The sequence below is a fragment of the Archocentrus centrarchus genome, chromosome 17 (genome assembly GCF_007364275.1).
Source record: "Archocentrus centrarchus isolate MPI-CPG fArcCen1 chromosome 17, fArcCen1, whole genome shotgun sequence".
Classification (NCBI taxonomy): Eukaryota; Metazoa; Chordata; class Actinopteri; order Cichliformes; family Cichlidae; genus Archocentrus; species Archocentrus centrarchus.
In genome coordinates this window covers 23,142,800-23,168,648 of record NC_044362.1, presented here as the reverse complement: position 1 = coordinate 23,168,648, position 25,849 = coordinate 23,142,800, and the positions used below count along the sequence as shown (strand labels likewise).

General features: G+C 39.9%; 2 protein-coding genes across 2 annotated transcripts in view; one reads left to right on the top strand and one right to left on the bottom strand.

Annotated features, from left to right (window-relative positions):
* The window catches only part of myripa (myosin VIIA and Rab interacting protein a), a 32,513-nt gene extending 21,630 nt beyond the window's left edge, over positions 1–10,883 (top strand). Inside the window, exons 6-17 of the mRNA XM_030752038.1 lie at positions 68–165; positions 1,801–1,881; positions 2,131–2,277; positions 3,184–3,310; positions 4,007–4,563; positions 4,870–6,999; positions 7,784–7,840; positions 8,449–8,628; positions 9,059–9,220; positions 9,433–9,528; positions 9,630–9,690; positions 10,444–10,883. Of these exons, the coding sequence (XP_030607898.1) occupies positions 68–165; positions 1,801–1,881; positions 2,131–2,277; positions 3,184–3,310; positions 4,007–4,563; positions 4,870–6,999; positions 7,784–7,840; positions 8,449–8,628; positions 9,059–9,220; positions 9,433–9,528; positions 9,630–9,690; positions 10,444–10,460 (3,713 nt within the window). The 3' untranslated portion in view covers positions 10,461–10,883. The remainder of the gene's footprint in view (positions 1–67; positions 166–1,800; positions 1,882–2,130; positions 2,278–3,183; positions 3,311–4,006; positions 4,564–4,869; positions 7,000–7,783; positions 7,841–8,448; positions 8,629–9,058; positions 9,221–9,432; positions 9,529–9,629; positions 9,691–10,443) is intronic.
* A 224-nt stretch (positions 10,884–11,107) lies between these two features.
* plxdc2a (plexin domain containing 2a) lies at positions 11,108–24,631 on the bottom strand. Its single transcript, XM_030752040.1, has 14 exons — positions 24,541–24,631; positions 17,755–17,981; positions 17,445–17,588; positions 17,127–17,196; positions 16,587–16,709; positions 16,372–16,490; positions 16,197–16,296; positions 16,004–16,099; positions 15,751–15,832; positions 14,565–14,625; positions 14,244–14,466; positions 13,250–13,285; positions 12,641–12,798; positions 11,108–11,910 (listed from the first exon to the last, which is right to left on the bottom strand). The coding sequence occupies exons 1-14, from the start codon at positions 24,629–24,631 to the stop codon at positions 11,695–11,697; spliced, it is 1,746 nt and encodes a 581-aa protein (XP_030607900.1). The 3' UTR covers positions 11,108–11,694.
* Positions 24,632–25,849: the final 1,218 nt, after the last annotated feature.

The window sequence follows — 25,849 nt, the reverse complement described above, 5'->3', positions numbered from 1 at the left end:
GCTTTAAATCCTACTTCAAGACCATTCAGGTAACAACAAAACGCATGACTGTGGTTTTTGTGTTTAGAGCACAGCATGGCAGAGACGCTCACTGTGGCCAGGCGGGTGGCAGAGGAGGCCATAGACGAGGCCATTGCCAAGGCTGAATTTGACACTTCCAGTCAGGTTATTCTTGTTTTTCATGTCATACAAATAGTTACTTATTGTTGGAACTCTAATCTACCCATGCTGTATCCTACTAGAAATGCTGCATTATGTTGAGGATTACCCTCAATCTGCGCTTTGATAAATAGCCTCTAGAGACCTTCCATGAAGTTTCTCTTTAATCTGACTTTACTGTTGGGTATTTTCTTTGAATCAGATTATGTTAAACCACCAGGATTATGCTGCAGTCCAAATGATGGTTTAATAATACAGTATAAGACAATGGCAGGGACATTGCTAGGATGACAACAACATAAGAAGGAATGTGTTCATTAAGGTACAGCATTAGGCGTCAAATTTAAACTGCTTTCAAAAATTGCATTCACTGTTTAATTAAAGCCACTTTGTACACAGTTCATCTGTTTTCACAGGATCAAAAGTAATTGCATATTTTACTCGCAGTATGAGCATTGTGATAGCCAATTATTTAATGAAGTAGGGGTAGAGTACTTTTCTATTCTAATTAAGCACTCAAAGCACTTTTTACTGCAGACCTCATTCTCCGAGTTACACAGAACTTTGCTCTAACTCTAAATGCAGTGTCTGATATTCATGCACACACACACACACACACTCGTGATGTGATGAATGCATCAGGGACTACTTGGAGTTTATTATCTTGCCCAAGGTGACTTAAATACACCGACAGCAGGAGCCAGGGATTGAACTGCCAGCCTTCTGATTAGCAGATGCCCTGTACTACCTCCTGAGCTACAGCTGCACTCATGTCCTTCACTGACACTTGATTTCTGAATTTCAAATCCCCTGTGGTGGTGAACAGGGGCAAAATTACAAAAAAAAAATGACATCACTACAGGTTTAGTGAGGACCCGCTGTGAAGCCCCAGCCGAGTGTCCTTCCTGATGTTATCCTGCTGTTTTGAGTGAGTGACCCTCATATGGTAATAACTTGTCAGTCACAAGGTAGGCCTGCCCAAAAGCATTTCCTCCCTTTCTACTCTAATTGGAGCCATAATTTACAAAATGAACATCACGTTGTATTTAATAAGACGAACGTGAGACCATGAAGTCATCAGGTTGTGTCTTTTCTGCGGTCATAGGGAAAATGGCCAGAGTCACCGCCCTCTGCTGGTCTTTTTAAAGAATGCACTTTGGAGGCAATTCCACATCTATCGCTATGAGATATAATTTTCTTCATAGGTGAACATTATTTACATAAAAGTAAAAATTATTTAATGAAAAATACATTCATGAAGTAGTTTCCTGTAGCTCCTAAACAATGTTCTTCTAAGGTTCACACACCTTTAAGTAAGTCAGACTTAAAAAAAGAAGAGGCCGCACTAAGATGATAAACTTTTTTGTGTAGGAAAATTACTTTGTGCAATGTACATTTGGGCTCATCACTTGACCTCTCTATCTGTAAACTGGATCAAAAAGTAGATTTCTAGTTCTGCTGCCACTTAAAAAAAACAAAAAAAAAACGGCTATATTAGAAAAGACTTGCTTCTTTCTAATCTGTTAAAGTTTGCCAAAGCTTTTGGATGTTTGGATATTTAGTATATATTCAGAGGAGTAATCAGCTTATAGTGTGCATGTGTGTGGTAATGAATAGCTTTTTTATTTGTGTTTACAACAGGAGAAGCAGAATGAGGCACAGTATCTGCAGGAGCACAGAGGAGAGCTCATTGAGGAACTGGCCAAAACAATTGTCCAAAAAGTAAAAATGATAAGAATGATTATTTTTCATGGTATCAATTTTTTTGTGTGTAATTAGACTGTTTTACTTTATGTGTGACACCATCTGCAAAGAGGAAAGAAGCTTTCACATTTCTTGAAATTCAAGTCTCCTCAACATGATTAAAGCAAAAGTGTCAATTTAATTAAAAATCAGCTGATGTTAGTTTGTTTCCTTCTGTATGGTATCTGAGCTGTATGCAGCACTAACCCCGGTCTCTGTTTATGTAAGATTATTAATAGGAGGAAGACTTTGGCTGCAATGACAGCAGAATATGACCACGACTGGGCCCTTGAACGCAACCCCGACCTTCATCCCCATCATCAGTTCCCCTCTGATCAAGCATCCAGCTCCCAGAAACATCAACCAAGCCTTTGGGTAAAAATCACAATGTTTTGTGATGAAAACATTTTAAGTGCTGGAAAGTACCTCAAATAATTCATTTCAAGTAAGTAGAGTAAATAAATTGGTTAGAGGTTAAAGCTTCATGAACACATGCAGTATGAAGAACAACTTTATTACTTGACTGATGTTCAGTAAAATAAATAAATAAATAAAACAGCAAACTATATACATCTGATCAAAAATATCCACCAATGAGGTCCTGATAATGGTGGCCTGGGCTTATGTTCATGTTGTATAAAGCCAGTCATTGTTCCTGGAAATGAGGAGTGCCCAATAGAAAAGCACCCAGGTCATTGTTAAAAATTTTTATTTAAAAATTACTTTTGTTGGTAATTTACCCCAAAGGTGTTCTGTCGGGTTAAGGCCAGGACTCTGTGCAGACCAGTCAAGTTCTTCCTTACCAAACTTGATCATCCATGTCTTTATGGACCTTACTTTGTGCACTGGTGTGCAGTCATGTTCCCACAAACTGTCCCCACAAACTTGGGAACGTGAAATTTTCCAAATGTTTTCGTATGCTGACACTTTAAGAGTTCCATTCAATAGAATGGGAGGAGGTCGAGCCCAACTCCTGAAAAACAACCTCACACCATACCCCCCCCCCCCCCCCCCCCCCCCCCCCCCCCCCCCCCCACCCCCCACAGACAGCCAGTGCTCTGGAGCCCAGTGGTGGTGTGCTTTACACCATTACCCATTTTATGTGGCGTACCACTTCATGACATATTTTCTGTTTGCATATGCTGACCTCTGCTGGTTAAACTGCTCAACATGCAATCTTTATTTTATTTTATTTTTTCACTCATAGAAATAAGAAAATCAAATATAGTTAGAATATGACTTTTTTTCTAATTTAGCAATAATTTTTATCTCTTTCCTCAGAGGTCTCAATCTGCTTTCTCATTGGCGGACAATGACATGCCAGGTCTCGTACAAGACTCCACACAGACATCAAAGAAGGAAGGAAGCGGGTCTGTCTGGAAGAGTGTAGACCGGCTGGATAACCCTGGTAAGGTTTTAACCTCAACAACTCACCAGTATGTCAAACTCACAGTTGTAAGTGTGGTATTTTACGTACATGTATCTCCCCGCACCTCGGTTGTTGCAGCTGCATCTTTACATAGTTGGGGTTAGGGCAGCACGGTGATGTGGTGGTTTGCACTGCTGCCTCACATAGTCCTGCGACAGGCTGGCGACCTTTGCAACCCCTCCCACCCCACACGTGAATCACTTTTTACAGACGTTATTTAGCAGTAGATCATAATGATTTAATGTACTGCCATATCATATATACAACATGTGCTCATGTAACTAAAATAAAATGGTTTTGTTGAAAGGTAAAAGCTAGCCAATGCTATTGTAAAGAAAGTGATCCACATCTGCATCAGTTTATATTTTCATTTCCTCATACTTTATCTCACTACAAAGTTTCATAAAAAATGACTTTATAATCAACTTTTATTCTTTGACAAACAATTCTGATGTGACAAACAAGGCTGATGTGGCCTTGGTGGAGAAAGAATACTGGGAGCAGTAATGTCATACTCTCAGTTCTAGTTGAAGGTATGTCAGATAATACTTGTGTGGGTGTTTTTGTTTGTTTATGCTGCTGCATCATTATATGCTTCTTTTGGCACACAATCTCTGCTTATCTGCATAATATCTGCATCCTTGTGTGTGTATGTGTGTATACTTGTATGCGGAGGTGTGTCCTCAGTGCTGAAGAGCCCAGACGGGAATTGGATTGCCCTGCAGAGCGCCCAGCTGTCCCGTCCCAGCCTGCTCGCTAAAAGGAAGAGCCTGGTCTACAGTGCCTTGGAGAGGGAGTCCGGAGTGGTGTCAGCCTACGAAGGTCTGGGCTCTGACAAGGAAAGCAAACCAGAGCCTGACAGCTCCTGGGGTGCCGCCCTCAAGGAGATCCACAGGAAGATGACGGACTCGAACTTCAACCTGCAAGACGCCAGTGACAGGATCCCGTCGCCGCAAACGGGCCATCGAGACAGCCTAGATGGTCTGTTTTCAGACTCTGAGGCGAACTGGAAACCTAAAAAACCTCTGCTGGCTCGCTTAAAGCGAAAGGTGCCAGCAGAGATCAGGAAACCTTCATCATCCCATAGGACCAACATCATCGATGTGAACTTTAACCTGGAAGGAGCGGGACGGAATGAGGAGGTGGCTGCTGAGCCCAAGGTGGAAAAAATGAGGAAATCACGGAAGAAGAGGAAGAGTAAAAAAGAAACGGCGTCTTCTTCTCTTGTGTCGGTAAGAAATCAATAAAGTGAACTTACAAGCAGATGAGAGGAGACTGGACTAGCCAGCTGAATCATTCAAAGACCATTAAACATGCAAAACTGCCAACTTTAGCCCTGACATGTGTTTAATTTCAGCATTAGAATTTGTTTACACAGATGAAGGTACAGTGGAATGAGATAATTACTCAGTTAACTGATAAATCATTTAGTCAACTTTGTTCATATCAGCATATCTAAATCATACATAATAGCAATGATAAATCTAATAAATTAATATTTTCTAAGTCATACAGTTCAACATATTTTCCATTTACAGGATTTAAATCAAAATGACAACTTCTCACCCCATCCTTCTGATAATGTGACCTCTGACACTCTGACGTCTGAAGCCACAACCCCTGAACCTTTTGAGTCTGAGGGAAACATCACTGGAAACAGAGACACTCACATGGATGAAGAACTTCAGTTAAACCTGCAGCAGCAAGGACGAGTTTCTGACTCCACCACAAGAGAAGAAAAGCTTGATGAAGACGGAGATGTTGGACAGATGAAGAAAAGCAGTCAAGAAAATGAGGACAGAATGGAAGAAGATGAGAGGCTATGGAAAATGGAGATTGATTTGTATGAAGGGAGAATGGAGGATGAGGAAGAGAAAGAAATGGATGAAGAGATGAAATGTAGATTGCACAGGCTTGTTGCACAGTCCAGACTCTCATACTTCTCATCATCTGAGGATAAGCTTGACAGAGCGGGGCAAAGTGAAGGAGAATGGGATGGAGAAAAAGATGAAGATATGGAGGAGGAAGATAAAGAGCAGGAGGGAAAAAAGCCAAAAGGACTCACTTACAAAATTTGTCAGTTGGAAAAACAAGTCAGAGCTACACAGTTCTCATCCACAGAGGACGAGCTGGACAAGATTGGCATTGAAGAAAAGGAAAAAGGAGAGGAAAAGGAAGAGGAAGAGGAGGAGGACAAGAACGAGGAGCTGGTGCTGAAAGTGTGCAGATTAGTTAATCAAGTCAGCGCCTCAGAGTTTTCATCTACAGAGGATGAGTTGGACAGAGTGGGCAGAGAGGGAGAGGAGACAATAGATGAAGAGTCTCTTTGGAAACTACCATTAGAAGAAGCAGCACAGCTACGCGATTTGGTCAGTTTAGTCAGAGCTTCTCAGTTTTCTTCCACTGAAGATGAGCTAGATAGAATTGGAGAGAATGAGAGAGACATAGAGGAGGAGGTAAAACAAAGAGAAAGTGAGAGCAGCATTGAGATGGACGAGCTTTGGGAGAGAGTAGAGAGGGAGAGGAGAGAATCCATTGGAGACCTGGATGTGAAAATGTTTGAGTTAATGGCTGATTTTGAGGGCAGTGATGAAAAAGTAATACATGAGGATGCTTTTTACAATCAGATACAAGTCGAGGCTGTCCAGCATGAGGAAAATGAGGTAGAGGAAAATAAAGAATGCGTCATGGAGAGAGTAACAGGGGATGAAACAATAGCCAATGGGCACTTAGGTGGTGAAAAAGTAGAAGTTTTGAAAGGAGAGCCAGAGAAAGGACAAGAGATTGAGTTAAAAACAGGGGTGGAGGCACAGGGAAGTGACTTAAGTGAACTAGAAGTGCAGCAAAAGAATTGGTTTGAGGCAAAGTGGCCAGACCAAGAAAGAGAGGACAAGTTTCAGAAAGAAAGCAAAGACAGTGAGAGGAAGAGCCAAACTGTAGTGGACAGCGATGAAGAATTTGACAGAATAATCAGCAGCATGCTGTTGATGACTTTGGATGACATGCACGGAGAAGCAATAACAGATAATACTGGAGAAAGAAACAGAGAGCCAGAGCATGAAGAGACATATGAAAACAATAACGGAGGAAGAGAGAATGGAGAAAAGACCGGACAAAGCACAGGTGCTTCAGAGGAGATGGGACATTTTTCAAAGGAGCCTCAAAGTCAAAGTGACCACCAGAGGTCAGAGGTGAAAAATGATGAAAATGTAAGTAAAGAAACTGAAGGAGATATTTTTGCAAAACAGGAGAGTGCAGACATGGCAGGCAGAGATATAAATGAGCAAAAAGAAAGAGAAAAAAGTTTATCTGAAGAAAAACCTGCAGATACGACATTCACCGAGACATTTGAGACAAATGAAGCAAACCTGACGTGTGAAAGAACTGAAGAGGACAAAGAGGATGGAAGAGGAAAACTGGCAGCAGAGTGGCAAGCATTGGAGACATGGGGAGGTACTGCAGACCTGGGGAAGGAAGATACTGCAAACATAGAGAAGGAAGATACTGCAGACGCAGAGAAGGAAGATACTGCAGACGCAGAGAAGGAAGATACTGCAGACGCAGAGAAGGAAGATGAGGAAATCAACGAAAAAAATGCAGCCATCATGGAGCAGAGCGGCCCTTCATCTCTATCGGAGGGTTTACTGTCTGCAGAGGAGATTCAAAATGTAAGCGCTCAAGCTGTGAGACAGTTTCAGAGGCTTGTTTCTGCCTCTTATTTCCTACTAACAGTCTACTGGGGTAAAGCGAGCCTGTGTAACTTGAACACACACACACACACACACACACACACACACACACACACACACACACACACACACACACACACACACACACACACACACACACACACACACACACACATGCTACGATTGCAAATGAAAAGGTCAATTCATGAGAAATAAAACACAGATTTCATTATTTCTATCCATGAATGGGGTTTTGCTGCTACAGGATTAACTATGTCTGCTACAGGAATAATCCTGTAGCAGACATAGTCTGTCCTAATAACCAGATTTCTTAAAGACCACTTTTAATCGTACTAACAAGTCTGTGTGGTGGTTTTTATTTGCCAGAAGTTCTCTGATTAATTCCTGGCTGGCCAAACCTAAGCATTTGATTCCATTGTCAAAAAGTCTACTTGATTTTTATTATTAAAGCATATAGTGCTTGGTATAAATTAGTTAATTGGCAGTACAAACAATGCCTCGATTCTGTACACGTCTGTGATGCCTCTCACGTGTCAGCCAGGAGGAGGAACAACAAGAAAGTGGGATGTGTGTATACTGTAAGTGGCATTCGAGTTCGCAGTGCTCGGCAGAAGTCACACAGGCTCACTTTAAAGTCTAATGCACACTCACTAAAAATGATTCTTTTTGTAATGCAGCTAACATCTTGCTGACCCTTCTTTTTCCCATGTGCTTCGTTTTCGTCTGTGCTGTGTTGGTGTAGGGTAGAGACACGGAGCTTTACAAAACACTAGAGTTTATATCAGCTCTGTTGGAGCAGGTGAGAACTTTGCTTTGGTTGCAGAGGGGTCATCAAATTCATTTTTGTTTCTCATAATTTTCATGCTTCTCATGCAAACATTGTGCTTTAAAATGTCGTCATTGTTTATGTATTTGTGTAAAAGTGCACCCCCCCAAAAAAGCCATCCATTTATCACTATCACTATCCACTGTGACTCATACAGAAGCCCCTCCTCTACAAAACTGGAATCAATTTTCATTCATTCATGCGTGCAGATCAAGTATTATTTTTATTTTGAACTTTATTTAGAGTAATAGATTGAGCGGCTCTCCTACTGCCAAACCATGAAGCTACATTTCATTACTCTGAGTACAGGCTAACTTAAGAGCGTTAGCATCCCAGTATGGCTTTAAAAAAAAAAAAGAAATCAAGATGTGGAGGAAGTTCAAACTGAAAGTTCTAAAATCTAAAACTTGGCACGTGTACACTGTGTTATTACAATTACAACATTTTGGTCATGCATAGCTGGATATCAGCAATTTTTCTACTATATTCCTACTCATTTTTCTAAAATTTAAATGAAGGTTTTTTGATGCTGCCAGGAGATTGTAGGAATTAGAGAAACTGTCTCTGTTTGTGTGCTGTAGAGGTACTCAGCGGTGTCCCTGCGCAACATCACTACTGAGATGTTGAAGGTGCTGAATGCCACCGAAGAGCTGCTGCAGGGCGTGGAGGGAGGAGAAAACACCCATCTCCCATCCACCTCGCTGCCCCCCAACACTGACGCCAAGAAACTGGACCAGCAGTTCTCCAGACTGGAGGAAAATGTGAGTTTGGTTTAAATAAATTTTATAGCACATGCTGTACAATGAGCTCTCGTTTGCCACTTGTTTTAAATGTGCAGTATTATGCTGCAACCCGGTCCATAAGTGTAAAATTAAATATTAATATAAATGTGCATTTAGACACACATTAAAAAGAAACAAATGGAATACAGGAATGGCTTAATGTTGCATGAGATTACTGTGAAGATGACTATTAAAGGAATCATTCTGAGGGTTTACTTTCTCCTTCACTACAAGCTGACATTTTCTGCTTTGTGCCATTCTAGTAGATTTAGAGGTTAAAGAAGTGGGTTTAGAACATTTTAAAGTTCAAACTAAAGAGTAATGTTCAAAGGTCAACAGGTTCCTTGAACATGTTCAGATGAGAACTGCAGTTAAGCTTGCTTTTTAAAATAATGTTGATGTGCTGCAGGTGTACATGGCAGCGGGTTCAGTGTACAGTCTGGAGGCCGAGCTGAGTGACCTAGAGGAGTGTGCCAGGGGAATCTGCAGCTCCACGTCTGACATGGAGCTGTCCTTCCTGGAGGAGCAGGTGGCAGCAGCAGCTGCCAAGGTTCAGCAGTCTGAACTACAGGTGGGTTGGAGCTAAATATTTATATATGTAAATAAAAGGAGAATTTTGGATGCAAAAGGAAGATATATCATGTTGAAAAAGATTTGGCTGTAATAACATCACAAACTACACTTTGTGATCTTATTACATCAAATGAAAATCAATTCAATTATGCAACAGTACAGTTTTATTGCTCAAAAACAAGCGTTAATACTTTTCTGCATCTGCTGTAGATCTCTGACATCTCAGCAAGAATTGCTGCTTTGAAGAATGCGGGCCTCAATGTGGACACACGGTCACGCTCCGCTAAGAGCAGGATTCCGGTTATGGTACAGTATCTGTTTACACTAGCACACTGCAGTGAGTCCATCAGAACAGGAAGTCTTGGCACATGTACACAAAACTCTTTCTCACATGCATCTCCTTGCAGCCTGTCACCCTGGACTCCTCAAGACAGACGAGAAGGCGATTACCTGCACCACCAGTGAAAGGTGAAAAAGCACTCTCACTTCTAACTTCCTGTACATAATATTATACAGTATACAGGAACAGGTATATTGTCTGGATAGAATATACTTATTTTAACTATTCTAGGAAATGATCCGTAACATTCAAACATCAATTTTAGGCTGTCACCGTGACAACAGCAAACTTATTCTAGAGATTAACTGATGGCATCTTTTTAGACAAAATCAGCAAAACAATACTAATTGCTTTGATTCTGTATTTTTGTTTTTTAATTTTTACTTTTTATCTTCTCTGAGTTCCAACTCATATTCCCTTTTTATTTCAGTGCATCATGCATCTGCTTTTACACAGTATTCTACTGTATATACAGGATGGAACAGATTTCTTTCTCTTTAGCATCTTGATGTCTGATGTGTTGCAAGTGCAGCTGGTGCAGATTATTTCTACCTTGGATACAAAATGTTCCTGGATGTATGAGGACATCCTGTTGTTTTAGGGCATCGTGGATTTTACACACTGAACATTTTGCTAGCACTCTAAATAATATGTACAAGTATCACAATGTACCCTGTGGCTTGTCATGCCAGGAAAAGCATTGCTAACAGTGGCTCAGTACTAGTAAATGTCATTGAAACAAACTCATTTACATGGAGCCCAGTGGGTGTATTTAATGTGTGTTTTTTCCAGTCATAATGTCTTTTGTAAAAAGGGCTTATCTTCTGTTTTGGTTACAAATTAATGTGTGTTTCTCTCAATTTTCTTTCATTCTGTTTTAGAATACAAGGAAGCCTAAGTCACCAAACCAGAACCTTTATAGTACCTCCAACTCAGCAGTGCCTTGACCCCGTCACTCTGCAGCCTACGGGCCAGTCTTAAATGATCCATTCAGATGCCATTTGCCTTAATTTAATTTTAAGTTAGTCATGCCTGAAATCGTATACTGTACCACAAAACAGTAGTACTGTATGTGTAATTTATGTTGTATTTCACTGATAATGCAGGAAATGGCGGATTTGTGTCATCTTGTCAGATAAAATTAGATTTCTATCAGCGCTGATCATTCAGCTAAACCATCAGCTAATAAGATAATCATTTTACTCTTTAATTTTCCAAACAGTGAGGAAACTGAAATTATTACACACGAAGTGTACAAAAAGTCTAAATGTTTTTATTTAGAAAACTTTTCATCGTCTTCATTTTACTGCTGTCGTCCTTTTTAAAGTTTAAATTATATCAGCAGGTGCAAATACTGGACACAATCTGCAATTTACACTGTACATTATATAGAAAATACAGAGATTACACTTACATGGGAGCAGTTATAGCATGTTAGAGAAATGTTGGGATACTGCATTATGTCCACGGTTAATATAAAATTAAAAAAATTATGTATACCTGCATTTTTTTAAGAGTGTGTGTTAAAGTGTACATATCTGCACAGCAAAGCAATCAGTAAATGTTGTTTTCTGCCTTTTAAGTACAGAAAATAAAGAAAAATAAGCAAAGTTGCTGCAGTGTGTAAATGTTAGACTCTGTGATAAACAGGGCTGAAAACACTGTGCATCCTGTTTTCCCTCTCGGGTGGATGTGGGTGTAACGGTGAGGAATTTAGTCTGTATTTTTTGAGAAGAGGAAGTGACACCTAAATATGACATTCCTCTTTGTGAAGAAGGTGTGGGAAGGACAGCAGTCCTAAAGCTGTCTTTGAACGCACATTAAACCATTCAGCAGCATCACCTCTCACTCTTTGTGGTGCTGCAGTAAAGATGATTGGATGACCTGAGCAGAGTAAACCTTTATGCTTTATAAATGGATTCAAATATGAAGCAAAACTGGTCCATAAAAATAATTGTAACAATTTCCTCATAGAGGTTTGGTGTTTTTGTGTTTCTGAATACTCAACTGTTGTCCTTGAAGTAAACTTGTGCAACAGCTAAATAAAAATAAATTGTAGCATCTGAGAAAGGAAGAAGATGTCCTTAGAGAACCAGCTCTGTCCCAAAGCATGGTGGGATTTGCAGTTTTGGTCAGGAGCTCTCTGAGCTTAGGAAGCGCTCCCTCTGATCGGGAATGATGAATCCTTCTTTCTGTTCACTCTCTCGTCTGTCTGCAATCACAAAAGACTGTTTGGGATCGATGACCACCATGCTGTCTCTGTCCTGACCGGGAGCTTCCACCTCAGCGTACGAAGGGCGACCTGAGCCTCGCCTGAACTTCAGGATTGGCCAGTGGGTTGGACGTCGCTGTGGGCGGGGTTAGAAAACAGAAAATGAATACACAGGATAGTTCAAGGGAAAAAAAATAGAGAAGTTATTATATTATCTTTCCCCCCATTTTCTGCAGTCATTACTGTCCAACAACAAACACAATGATCACAGATAATCATTCCACTACATGTTCACCTAAAGCAATATGATGTTGCTTTCCCATTGTATTCTATTTTAGAGGTGTTCATTTATTTATTTTTTAATTGGACTGACTTCTATTCAGATTTTTTTAGCGTATGTAAATTAGGGTTGGAAAAATGGGACATTAGTCCATTACAAGGGAATATTTCACTGAATATCCAGGTCATGATATCTGGACTTCTTTTTTTCCCCTCCTCTGAGAAAAAAAATGTTTTTTTAAAAGTTAGTCAAACATTCAAAATTACAGTTTTAAATATGATTGCATTTATTTTGTACATGAATAGAGGAAATGTAAAATATACTCAGCAGTGTACTTGTAGGTTCACAAGCAGGTGAACACAAAGTGACTCACTGGTGTTGATTCAGTTAATCAAGTTCACTAAAATGACTCCCCTGGAAATGATGAGTAACTGCAAATGTTGAGCATGTCTGGCTATTAATTTTAATCACATCTAAAGGGAAATTTGAGGAACCATATGTATATAATATATGGTAATTGCGAGTAGTTGTCAAAAAGTCGTAAAGTTGAGTTATAGAAACCTTTGCTGGGTTTTGGTACACGCACCTCCATGAAGAAGAGGCTGGCGCTGGAGGTGGGGTGGTTATACATGTATACGTATGTAAGGAGGGCTGCTGCCATTAAGACCATCACTACGAGGAAGCCCACCAGCAGAGGAATCTGCAGCCCCTCATCAGTGTTGCCTGGGGTCTCCTCCTTTCCTGCTGTACAGAGAGGATGGCTCAGCTCATCAACTTAAATTTAAATGTTGCTGTACTCACATACAGTAACAGGTTCTCAATGCAAGTTTAAGTTGCAAAGAAAGTTGTTTTTACCAACATTTTACCAATGTGCGAAATGGTGCTTTTTCACATGTAGAACAACAGGAAATCGTCTGTCTCAGATATGTTTGACTAAGGCGGGGGTGCTGCCTGGACACACACACACACACACACACACACACACACACACACACACACACACACACACACACACACACACACACACACACACAGACTGGCTCTGAATTCACTAAGGAAATTACCTGCGCTGTTCTCACATGGGTGCAATTGGACGTCACACACTTTGTACTAAGGAGCTAGCAAGTAGAGACCATTTCAGGTCCAATACAACTGTATGACACATTCATGTATGACATGCCTATGAATGACTTACGTGCTTCATTGATGTGCAAAGCAGTCTCACTTTTATCTGGAAAAGAAAAAAACAAAGACACAGCATTTAAATCAGACACAGTACATGTCATGTTGTAACATTTATTTATTTATTCATTTGGTTAAATTTGAGGAGTGGCTGTTTGAGTGGATGCACATTTTTTGAGTAGTCTGTAAAGCTAATTATTTTTGTTAAGCTTTCACTGAAACACTTCAGTGCACTTGACTTCTGCCATAAAATATCCAGAATGATCCTAAAATGTAAGATTCTTCTCACTCAGCCAGAGTGCTAAACGTATATTGCGCCATCCTTTTGCAAACTGAGGACATGATGCAGTATTTAACATGGCGCTGTATATGCTCAGCTATGAGCTAACAGACGGCTGGGAAATAGCTGACCACATGACCTTCACCCTGTCAGACCTTCCACAACACACCAAGCATGGATACTGTGCAATGACAACAACAAACATTTATTCATGGGGTTGTAATGATGGCTTCGCTGCAGAGCTGCGACCATCTAATAAAAGGCATCCCTAATGCTGTCTTGGAAATGACTTTTTGTGTTTATAAAGCAAATAAAATAAAAGTGTGATTAAGGCAAAGATAAATTGCTGTAATTATATTTGTTGACCTCAGTAGAAGCCATACTTCTCATTCACAAGTGGTCACCACAGCGGGTAGTTCCACATGTGTGAGTTGGCAGATTTTTATGCCATCCTGACGCAACCCCAAAGTGATCTGTGGCACCTCCCGGGATCAAACCGGGGATATTTCATTTGTTAGGCAAATGTGTAATTCACTACACCATGGAGCCACTATTTGTTAACCTCAATATGTCATTTATATCAGAGCATCAATGTCAAAATTGTACAATTAAAACACCAGGGGTTTGATGATGACACAGTTTTTATGATTAAAGTCAGGTGAAAAATATGAACATGACAAAATAATAATAATAGTAAAAATAAAATAAAAAAGTTTTGTGAGTTTACCATCAGTAGAGTTGTTGGTAGGATGCTGTGGATGTGATTTTGTTTTTCTGCTGGTGCCACTGTGTGTTGAGGGGTTAGTGGCAGTGGGTGTTTTGATGGTGGAGGTCATGCCAGAGGTCCTCTGCTGCCCTGCAGACACAGTAACTGGAGTGGTTCTGTGCCTCAGGTGATGTGATGTGGCATTTGTGACTTTTGTCATCCGGAGGCATCGCAGATCCCGTCTCTGGGAAACAAAAGTATGTTTAGACAGATGTAAATGGTGCTAAGCGCCAATGCAGTTAATCTTTATGTAGTTTAGTTAAAAGCAAAAGTAACTGGAACCTCCTCCAGGCAGCCGAGGTCAACCCAGTCCTGCCGGTTACGATCAAAGCCGCTGGAGCATCTGAGAACCAATGAAATTACTGTTGTTACAGCTTTCTCGCTATAAGAAGGTGACCTCCTGTATTCAAGGAGATAAATGTTTCCAAAACCAGGTTTAGTTTTATCTAAGATTTGCTGACAGCTGATGACTTTTTTTAATAAAATGAAAGTTATGGACAATAATCACAGAATATTTACACCACAATTAGTGATGGTTTAAACTGTTATTTCCATTGTCACAAATCACTAGATTTTATTTTATTATAATTATTTGTTTAAAAGATACATTATATTCTTCAATGCTTGACCAAATCGCCAAGTGCACATTCCTACTAACTACAATGAAACACGGCCGGACTTTGTATGTTCACCCAGCTTCTGAATATGATATCAATATGAGGTTGATGTAGTGCTTAAGGTGAATAGAATAAAGTGATTCATGTATTGTAGTCTAAACAGCATTAAGTGGTCAGTATGCATTCAAAGGCTCTACATAAATACTGCTCCACTTCCATTTCTACTGCTGAACACACCAAACTCTGTCTGGAAATCCTGATATTTTAAAGGTTTCTTTGCTTAAATGTTAGCGATGACCTGCGGTTGAAGATGATTAACTACAGTTTGGGATTACCCTTGAGCACACAAGGCCAGATTCGCCCAGCTGGAGTCGCTGACATTCCCCCAGGGCTCATGTTGACTGTACTGTATGTGAATGAGATGCGAATGACTCACTGAGCTCTGTTTCCTCACAGTGACAGGATATGAGACGGTCTCAGGATGCACTGACTATGAATCAAGTTTACTGAGTGATCCCACCACAACTGACCGAGAGCTCAGCTGAAGAGAACAAACTTTGGCCAACAACAAAAAAAAACTCCAGTGGATAAACTGCACAGCTGTATAGTCCACATGCACAAAATTATTAAAATTAATTATTATTAAAATTAGAAAAAGTATTAAAATTCAAGAGCTACAGTTATTATGTTTTGATTTTTGTGTCTCAGTGTCACACTGAAAACAGATCTTAATGTAGCTGCCTTCAGTGATGAATGATCTCTTATTTAAATGGAACCAGATAAAGATTCAAACATAAAATAGTGGTAAAATCGTTGGTATGTTCTCTGTGACTGCTTTTTTTCCAATTTACCTTTGTAGCTTACTGCACCAGCTGCAGTTAAAGCCAATCTGAGAAGTGACACATGGGCCACAGCTGGAGAACTGCAGACACGCTGAGAAGACAGAAAAACATCAAGAGCGTGAGGAGGAAGAAACGGCTTTGCCTTCTGCAGATAAAACCACATCACTGTAGAATACCCTTTAGCACAAAGCTTATACCTTCTATGAATACTGACTGGTACTGTTTCAAGTACAACATTTTCTTTTAAAAAGAAATAACTTACTAGGGAGAGGAAGCATCTCCACAGCTGTAGAGCTGGAGACTTTTGACATTGGAATGTCGACTTTGTGATACTCATAGATGGTTCTCCGACGAGCATCTGACGCATGTCAGACAGAAAATAAGAGCATCAAATATAAGCTGCTAATAATTATAGTATTTTGATGATGTTTTCACAGGACAAATCTTCGACTTACTGGGAATCTGCTCGATCTCGTGAAGCACCATAAAAGCATCGGACAGGCCCACTTTGACAGGATGATTCTCGGAGCTGATGCCACTGATGTCAATAGGAATCTGTGAAATGAAAACTGCATGAATAAACTTATTTCACACTATAAGATGGAGCACAAAGGTGAGAAGAAAAGCCACCTCTTTGTAGGCAAAGACAATCCGCCCGTCACTGTGCAGAACGGCCTGGAAAGTGAACGCTCCTGCACTGATGTTGTCCTGGAGGTGAAGCCGGTACCACTGAACAACCAATGCAGTGCCTAATGGATGGACATGGACACACATAAACAAATTAAAGCACATATTTTAACAATAATTTACAAGGCAATAAATAAATAAAAATCAGCCACTCCTACCATTATCAAAATAAAACACAGATGAGTTTTTGGACAGACTCGGGTCAAAATTCGCCATCAGGGGAGCGATGTACTGAGTAGCTGTAAGCATCCGATGGATTATATCGCCAGTGTAAATAAAACCTGGCAGAGAAAGATGTGCAGATGTTAGCTTCAGTTGACATTGACTCAGTATTTTAATTGTATGTAGCTCTTATCAGTGCAATGACCAGGTCTTTAAAACACCAAAGGTCAGGCATTATTATTTCCAAAACAAATAAATACAAAAGATTTAAAATAAATGATTTTTTTTGTCCCCTGTAAGTTAGACATGAATATGCAGATATAAGCTTTTCCTTACCATGTAATAAACAAATATATGTATTAAACTGAAATAAGTGGGATTCCAATAAACAAGATTTGAAGGGTGGTGGGATTTTTCGTTGGGGTTGGCTAACAAATGCAGGTCTACATCTAAAAACATCTCTAAACTGACTGAACCCCGTAACACTGAGCTCACAGCTGCCACAGGAACAACACTGTGTGCAGGTTAAGACTCACCTCCGGTTGCAACTGTGATTTCTTTGAGTAAATGGCCATAAAAAGGAAAGTCAAAGGAAAGAGTCACTCTCTGGAAGCACAGAAAGATAAAGCAGAAAATTAACTAAAAATGGTCAACGACCTCTGGTCAAGTATAGCTGCACCATGAAAAAGGTTTTTCGTCTTTATTTAGGAGGAAGCTGAAACTGTAAAACTAATAGATATTATTAAAAGTAAATGAAGGCAGTTTGGACATCAGAACCACTATACTGGGAATAAACATCACAAATTCAAACTGTTTCTACATCAGTTATGTATTCTCACTCACTGATCTCTTACCTCAGCTTGTCTGTGAGTGCTGGACAGGAAGCCACGGACCTTCTGCTGATCCTCCTCCATCTTACTGATGTTCAACCACAGTTCTTTACCAGCTGCATCTCCAGGACCATAGATTTTAGATGTGTAGTAGACATGATCAATATCCTGCAACATCAGATGTTTATGATGTTTGATTTATTTTATCTTATCACCTTCTCTTTGTGTGCATTTTTTTTACAGTAAATCAAAAATGTATATTATACATTATATACTATTTATAATATATAAACCCTATCTGCTGATGAACCCCACTGCAGTACAATAACCTTACTGCGATCTGTGTAGAATTGCTGGGCTCGTCCTCCGTCAGCACATCTGAATCTGACTCCTCTGAGTTGTGTTGGTTTCTGTAGCGGCCCCACTTATCTGCAGTCCTGCCAGGAGCCCCAGACCTGGGCCTAGATGTCCACCTCCGCTCTCTGGGATGGTGGTTCTGAGAGGTTACATACAACCTCTGCTCTGGATGAGACAGCTCCTGCATGTCAGTAGAGTAAACCCCTTAGGAATGACAGATGAGGGCAAGTTGTGATTAGATTTGACTTTTTAACCAGTAAAGACAACATCAATGTAGCCTAATAACAACACAATTAAGATATCAAAGATGGGAACTGATGATGATACAGACAGGCATTTTACAGGACTCTTAGTTCAGCACAGTTTTTATGAAAAAAAGTAAAATGACAAAGGCAGGTTAAAATGACTACACACACACACACACACACACATATGTTTCTAATTTGCACTTTGTATGGCTTGATAGATACATCAACATAAACTGATTCATTGTAAAATGTTGAAACTAAACTAGTAGCTTTAGTTCTGTTTTTGTGCACTTTTCCCTTTTTTCTGGCATATAATAACTTTCTTTTTCTTTTAAATCAATCTATATTTAGAAAAACAAAAGGTTATCCTAATACCTGATAATAATTCTACTTAAAATTTTACAGCTTTATCCAATAAAAACTTACACTGCAGCTAAAGCTATACATAATAAGCAAACATTTCACTGAAGAGTCACGTAAACAGATTTAGTTGATTTATCAGATAAACCTAAAGCAAAATCTCATCCATCTGTTTTCTTCTGCTTATCCTTTTCAAGGTTGCAGGGAGGCTGGAGCTTATCCCTGTCATAGGGCGAGAGGCAGGTGCACTCTGTACAGGTCGCCAGCCTGTCGCAGGGATAACACAGAGACAGACAACCATCCACACTCACATTTACACCTATGGGCAACTTAGAATCACCAGTTAACCTAACACCTCTAAGTAAAGCAAAATCTGATCATGTAATATTCTGCAAATCAGTAACTTTTTGCAACTACAAATATACAAAACTTTTAAAAACAATATTTTTTTATGTTATATGAACTCTTATCTCTCTTATCTATTTGTTGGCTCTCACTGCGGTATTGTATCACTTCCTGTTCCTGTTTCGGAGCACAGTGTTTTGCTGTCTGTTAGCTGTTATATCTGTATAACTCGATTTATCTGGATAATAACATATTTTAGTGTAATCTTCACCTACTTTAAATAGCATACTCTTTGCTGAATCACCTGTATTCACATTACTCACTTTATTTGTTTTTAGAAATTCGCTAGCTTAGCTCAGCTAGTAGCTTAGCCCTTAGCCGACTCACTACCAGCATGGCTTCTTCTCCTGTCTCTCCTGCACTTTCCTGCTCTGGGTGTCACATGTTTAGTTACTCCTCGGCCTCCTTTAGCAGTAACGGTACTTGTAATAAATGTAGTCTGTTTGTAGCTCTGGAGGCCAGGCTTTCTGAACTGGAGACTCGGCTCCGCACCCTGGAAAATCCTGCATCTAGCCAGGCCCCTGTAGCGGGTGCGGACCATGGTAGCTTAGCCGCCGTTAGCTCCCCCCCAGCAGATCCCGAGCAGCAGGGAAAACAGGCCGGCTGGGTGACGGTGAGGAGGAAGCGTAGTCCTAAGCAGAAGCCCCGGGTACACCACCAACCTGTTCACGTCTCTAACCGTTTTTCTCCACTCGGCGACACACCCGCCAAGGAACAAACTCTGGTTATTGGCGACTCTGTTTTGAGAAACGTGAAGCTAGACACCGGCGACCATAGTCAAATGTCTTCCAGGGGCCAGAGCAGGCGACATTCATGGAAATTTGAAACTGCTGGCTAAGGCTAATCGTAGATTTGGTAAGATCGTTATTCACGTCGGCAGTAATGACACCCGGTTACGCCAATCGGAGGTCACTAAAATTAATATTGACTCGGTGTGTAACTTTGCAAAAACGATGTCGGACTCTGTAGTTTTCTCTGGGCCCCTCCCCAATCAGACCAGGAGCGACATGTTTAGCCGCATGTTCTCCTTGAATCGCTCGCTGTCTGAGTGGTGTCCAAAAAACGACGTGGGCTTCATAGATAACTGGCAAAGTTTCTGGGGAAAACCTGGTCTTGTTAGGAGAGACGGCATCCATCCCACTTTGGATGGAGCAGCTCTCATTTCTAGAAATCTGGCCAAATTTATTAACCCTCCTAAAACCTGACTACCCAGGGTTGAGACCAGGAAGCAGAGTTGCAGTCTTACACGCCTCTCTGCAGCTTCTCTCCTCCTGCCATCCCCCCCAAACCCCATCCCCATAGAGTCGGTGCCTGCTCCCAGACCACCAAAAACCAAAGCTAAAATCAGCAAAAAGCTATTTAAGCATAGAAATTCAAAAACAATAAATAATACAGCTTCATCAACTGCACCAAAAAATAAAACAGTTAAATGTGGATTGTTAAACATTAGGTCTCTCTCTTCCAAGTCCCTATTAGTAAATGATTTAATAATTGATCAACATATTGATTTATTCTGCCTTACAGAAACCTGGTTACAGCAGGATGAATATGTTAGTTTAAATGAATCAACACCCCCGAGTCACAGTAACTGTCAGAATGCTCGAAGCACAGGTCGAGGAGGAGGATTAGCTGCAATCTTCAATTCCAGCTTATTAATTAATCAAAGACCCAGACAAAGTTTTCATTCTTTTGAAAGCCTGACTCTTAGTCTTGTCCATCCTAATTGGGAAAATCAAAAACCTGTTTTATTTGTTATTATCTATCGTCCACCTGGTCCTTACTCAGAGTTTCTGTCTGATTTCTCAGACTTTTTATCTGATTTAGTGCTCAGTTCAGATAAAATAATTATAGTGGGTGATTTTAACATCCATGTAGATGCTGAGAATGACAGCCTCAACACTGCATTTAATCTATTGTTAGATTCAATTGGCTTCTCTCAAAATGTAAAGGAGCCCACCCACCACTTTAATCATACTCTGGATCTTGTCCTAACATATGGCATAGAAACTGAAGACTTAACAGTATTCCCTGAAAGCCCCCTCCTGTCTGATCATTTCTTAGTAACATTTACATTTACTTTAATGGATTACACAGCAGTGGGGAATAAGTTTTATTACAGTAGAAGTCTTTCTGAAAGTGCTGTAACTAAGTTTAAGGATCTAATTCCTTCATTGTTATGCTCTTCAGTCCCATGTGCCAACACAGTGCAGAGCAGCTACCTAAACTCTGCTCCCAGTGAGGTCGATTATCTCGTCAATAGTTTTACATCCTCACTGCGTATAACTTTGGATACTGTGGCTCCTCTGAAAAGGAAAGCTTCAAATCAGAAGTGCCTGACTCCGTGGTATAATTCGCAAACGCACAGCTTAAAGCAGATAACCCGAAAGCTGGAGAGGGAATGGTGTCTCACTAAATTAGAAGATGCTCATTTAGCCTGGAAAAAGAGTTTGTTGCTCTATAAAAAAGCCCTCCGTAAAGCTAGGACATCTTACTATTTATCATTAATTGAAGAAAATAAGAACAACCCCAGGTTTCTTTTCAGCACTGTAGCCAGGCTGACAAAGAGTCAGAGCTCTGTAGAGCCGAGTATTCCTTTCACGTTAACTAGTAGTGACTTCATGGATTTCTTTACAAATAAAATTTTAGACATTAGAGAAAAAATTATTCATAACCATCTCAAAGATTATTCTTCATGTTCGGCTGCTTTCAGCACTGCTGGTATTTGTTTAGACTCTTTTGCTCCAGTTGATCTTTCAGAGTTAACTTCAATAGTTACTTCCTCCAAACCAGCAACATGTTTATTAGATCCCATTCCTACTAGACTGCTCAAAGAAGTCTTTCCAATTATTGATGCTTCAATCTTAAAAATGATCAGTCTTTATTAGTTGGCTATGTACCACAGACCTTCAAGGTGGCTGTAATTAAACCTCTGCTTAAAAAGCCATCACTTGACCCAGCTGTCTTAGCTAATTATAGGCCAATCTCCAACCTTCCTTTTCTCTCAAAGATTCTTGAAAGAGTAGTTGTAAAACAGCTAACTGATCATCTGCAGAGGAACGGTTTATTTGAAGAGTTTCAGGCAGGTTTCAGAATTCATCACAGTACAGAAACAGCATTAGTGAAGGTTACAAATGATCTTCTTAGAGCCTCTGACAGTGGACTCATCTCTGTTCTTGTCCTGTTGGACCTCAGTGCAGCTTTTGATACTGTTGACCATAACATTTTATTACAGAGATTAGAGCTTGCTATAGGTATTAAAGGTACTGCACTGCAGTGGTTTGAATCATATTTATCTCATAGACTCTAGTTTGTTCATGTAAATGGGGAGTCTTCTTCACACACTAAGGTTAATTATGGAGTTCCACAGGGTTCTGTGCTAGGACCAATTTTATTTACATTATACATGCTTCCCTTAGGCAGTATTATTAGAAAGCACTGCATCAATTTTCATTGTTATGCAGATGATACTCAGCTTTACCTATCAATGAAGCCAGATGACACACATCAATTAGTTAAACTGCAGGAATGTCTTAAAGATATTAAGGCCTGGATGACCTCTAATTTCCTGCTTCTAAATTCAGATAAAACTGAAATTCTTGTTCTCGGCCCCACAAATCTTAGAAACATGGTGTCTAACCAGATACTTACTCTGGATGGCATTACTTTGGCCTCCAGTAACACTGTGAGAAATCTTGGAGTCATTTTTGACCAGGATATGTCCTTCAATGCACATATTAAACAAATATGTAGGACCACTTTTTTGCATTTGCGCAATATTTCTAAAATTAGAAACATCCTTTCTCAGAGTGATGCTGAAAAGCTTATTCATGCATTTATTACTTCTAGGCTGGATTATTGTAATTCATTATTATCAGGCTGTCCTAAAAGCTCCCTGAAAAGCCTTCAGCTGATCCAAAATGCTGCAGCTAGAGTACTGACAGGGACTAGAAAGAGAGAGCAGATTTCTCCCATATTGGCTTCTCTTCATTGGCTCCCTGTTAAATCTAGAATAGAGTTTAAAATCCTTCTCCTCACATACAAGGTCTTGAATAATCAGGCACCATCTTATCTCAAAGACCTCATAGTACCATATCACCCCAACAGAGCACTTCGCACTCAGACTGCTGGCTTACTTGTGGTTCCTCGGATACTTAAGAGTAGAATGGGAGGCAGAGCCTTCAGCTTTCAGGCGCCTCTTCTGTGGAACCAGGTTCCAGCTTGGATTCGGGAGACAGACACCCTCTCTATTTTTAAGATTAGGCTTAAAACTTTCCTTTATGATAAAGCTTATAGTTAGGGCTGGATCAGGTGACCCTGAACCATCCCTTAGTTATGCTGCTATAGGCCTAGTCTGCTGGGGGGTTCACATAATGCACTGTTTCTCATTCACCTTATTTACTTTGTTTATACTCCACTCTGCATTTAATCATTAATTGATATTAATCTCTGGCTCTCTTCCACAGCATGTCTTTCTCTCCCCTCAGCCCAACCGGTCGCGGCAGATGACTGCCCCTCCCTGAGCCTGGTTCTGCTGGAGGTTTCTTCCTGTTAAAAGGGAGTTTTTCCTTTCCACTGTCGCCAAGTGCTGCTCATAGGGGGTCGTTTTGACTGTTGGGTTTTCTCTGTATTATTGTAGGGTCTTTACCCACAATACAAAGCGCCTTGAGGCGACAGTTTGTTGTGATTTGGCGCTATATAAATAAAATTGAATTGAATTGAATTGAATTGAACTCTCAAATTTCAGAATTTGCTTCTTTTCTCCATTTTTTTTCTTTCTCCATTTTAATGCTACAAGATAGACATTTTCCAAATCAGTGAACACTGATCTATCTACAATTTTTCTAGTTTATAAGGAACATCAAATGCAGTTTCATTAGACAAACAATACAAAGTTTATAAAGCCAGTTTTTTGTACAAACGATTTCAGGAAGGCCTGTTTTTTGTGGTCACTTCAAACCCCGTGGTTCATCCGTGTTCAGTCACACTGTTATGCACACATTTCCAAAGGAAGAAACACAACATTAATGTTTCTTTTAGAAATCTTTAAGCAAACTACACTGTTTAAAATAACCCCTCAAAAAAGATTTTAAATCAAAAAATAATCCAAACCTTGCTGCAAAACTAAAACACTTTTAAGATTACTGTAACAGCATTAAAGCCAGATATTACTGTCTGTGAGCAAACTCGACCTTCTTCTCACATCCAGCTGGATGTAAACAGTTCCTCAGTGGGTGCCATGTGGCAAACATGTGTGGTCACTCTTCCCCTCCAGTGACAACAGTGTGTCCTAACTTTTCCTTTCGCAGCGGACAGTGAAGGCATGCTTCACATTCTTCACACCAGGAGCTCCAGGACCAGGCGTGTGAGGCCAGACATCAGTGGGTGTTATATCCATGAATCTGTCACATGCTGATTGTCAGGGCTCAATTCCAGCAGTCTTTGCTGAAAACACAGCTCCAGCAAATATCAGTGGATGCTACTGTGCAAGATGTGTACGATATTTGTAAAATGCTCTTTTAATTAGTCTTTTATGTTAAAAATAAACTAATAATAATAATAACCACTCCTTTCAAAACAGGAGGAAAAACGTGTGATTTAAAGTGAGTCTTTGAAACTCTGATATCTCATCGTGGTTTTAATGCTGTGCAGTAGTTTTTTTAATGAGCCAAGAACAAAATAACACACTTCAAAACCGTGAATATACGAACATACTAAAAAGCATATTTAAAATAAAAATTTCTATGACTCACCATAAGCAGATTTTAGCTTCATAAAACTGATTTCAAACTGGAGAACAACGACCAGACATCTAATGAGATGAACCGTTTTTCTCATCGCCATCCTGCCTCCAGCTTCAGTGTCTGAGCGCAGAGAAACTCATTAATTCTCCCAAACAGATTCTTCAGTGTTTCACTGGTGGCATATTTTTTTTAATTCCTTTAGTCTGAAGGGAAAAAAGTAAAAGGAAACAACGCAGACGAAGCAAAGTTAGTATTTATGTGTCCTCACAGGACGCTGACGTTCAGTACCACCGGTGTTCATTCAGGGAGCCTTCTGATCATCAGCTCAGCAGCCAAACGCTGCAGGAAACGTTGCATTCACGTGCTGTCGTAATGATCATTGTTTTAGACGTCCGTTAATTTGTTTTTATTTTGTCTGAATTTTGTTCAAAAAACAAGCATCACCACCGGTAGCCTGACTGAATATACTGATAGAAAACTACCTGCAAATTCTTAGGTTTCTAACTATATCAGTCCTATGGATGTGATGCCCCGTTGTGCGCGTCTTACATGCACAAGAATTTTTGCAATTACAATGTCTTCACAAATAAATAAATAAATACCTGTACAGATATTGTACGGAAATCAACAAAACAGAAATGAATGCTACTCAAGTGTCGCATATTATATTTCTCGCAGAGATTAGGAGCAAAATAAATCATAAACACTTCCAGGACAACGTTTATCCTGACCTAATCATATTCTGAAATTTTAAACTAGTAGAAGAAATAATGAGAGTTTGTTCTTTTTTTTAACTGCACCTACATTTACATCAGTAAAGATCAGGGTAGTTTTCACACCATCGATTAGTACATGATAAAAATGTGCGGTCATTCTTTAATAATCTTCTGCCAACATTGGCATTCAAATTTCACTATTACAGGGGATAAGTGAATGCAGCAGAGGCTGTGCCCTTAATGCAACTCCAACCTTTCCCATTAGATGGCGCAAGATTGTGCAAATGAGAACTACTTGCGGGAATAGTCTGAGTAACGGGGCTCAACAAAAGCAGGGCAGGTAATACATCTCTCCGATTTTCATTCTTTGTGCCTCTGGCTTCAGTGACGCCAGCGAATGTTTCGCTTAAACACGACCCATTTCACTGACAATTAAAATCTATAATCTTTTGTTTGTTTGTTTTTCACACATACCCATGCAGTTATTTCATTATGCCGATTTATTGCCATGTGTTTCACAAGGAATATACCACATATTAAATTAGAACAAATAAATATGCCTAAATGTTTTAGATATTACAGGTTAAATGGGCCATGTTTTG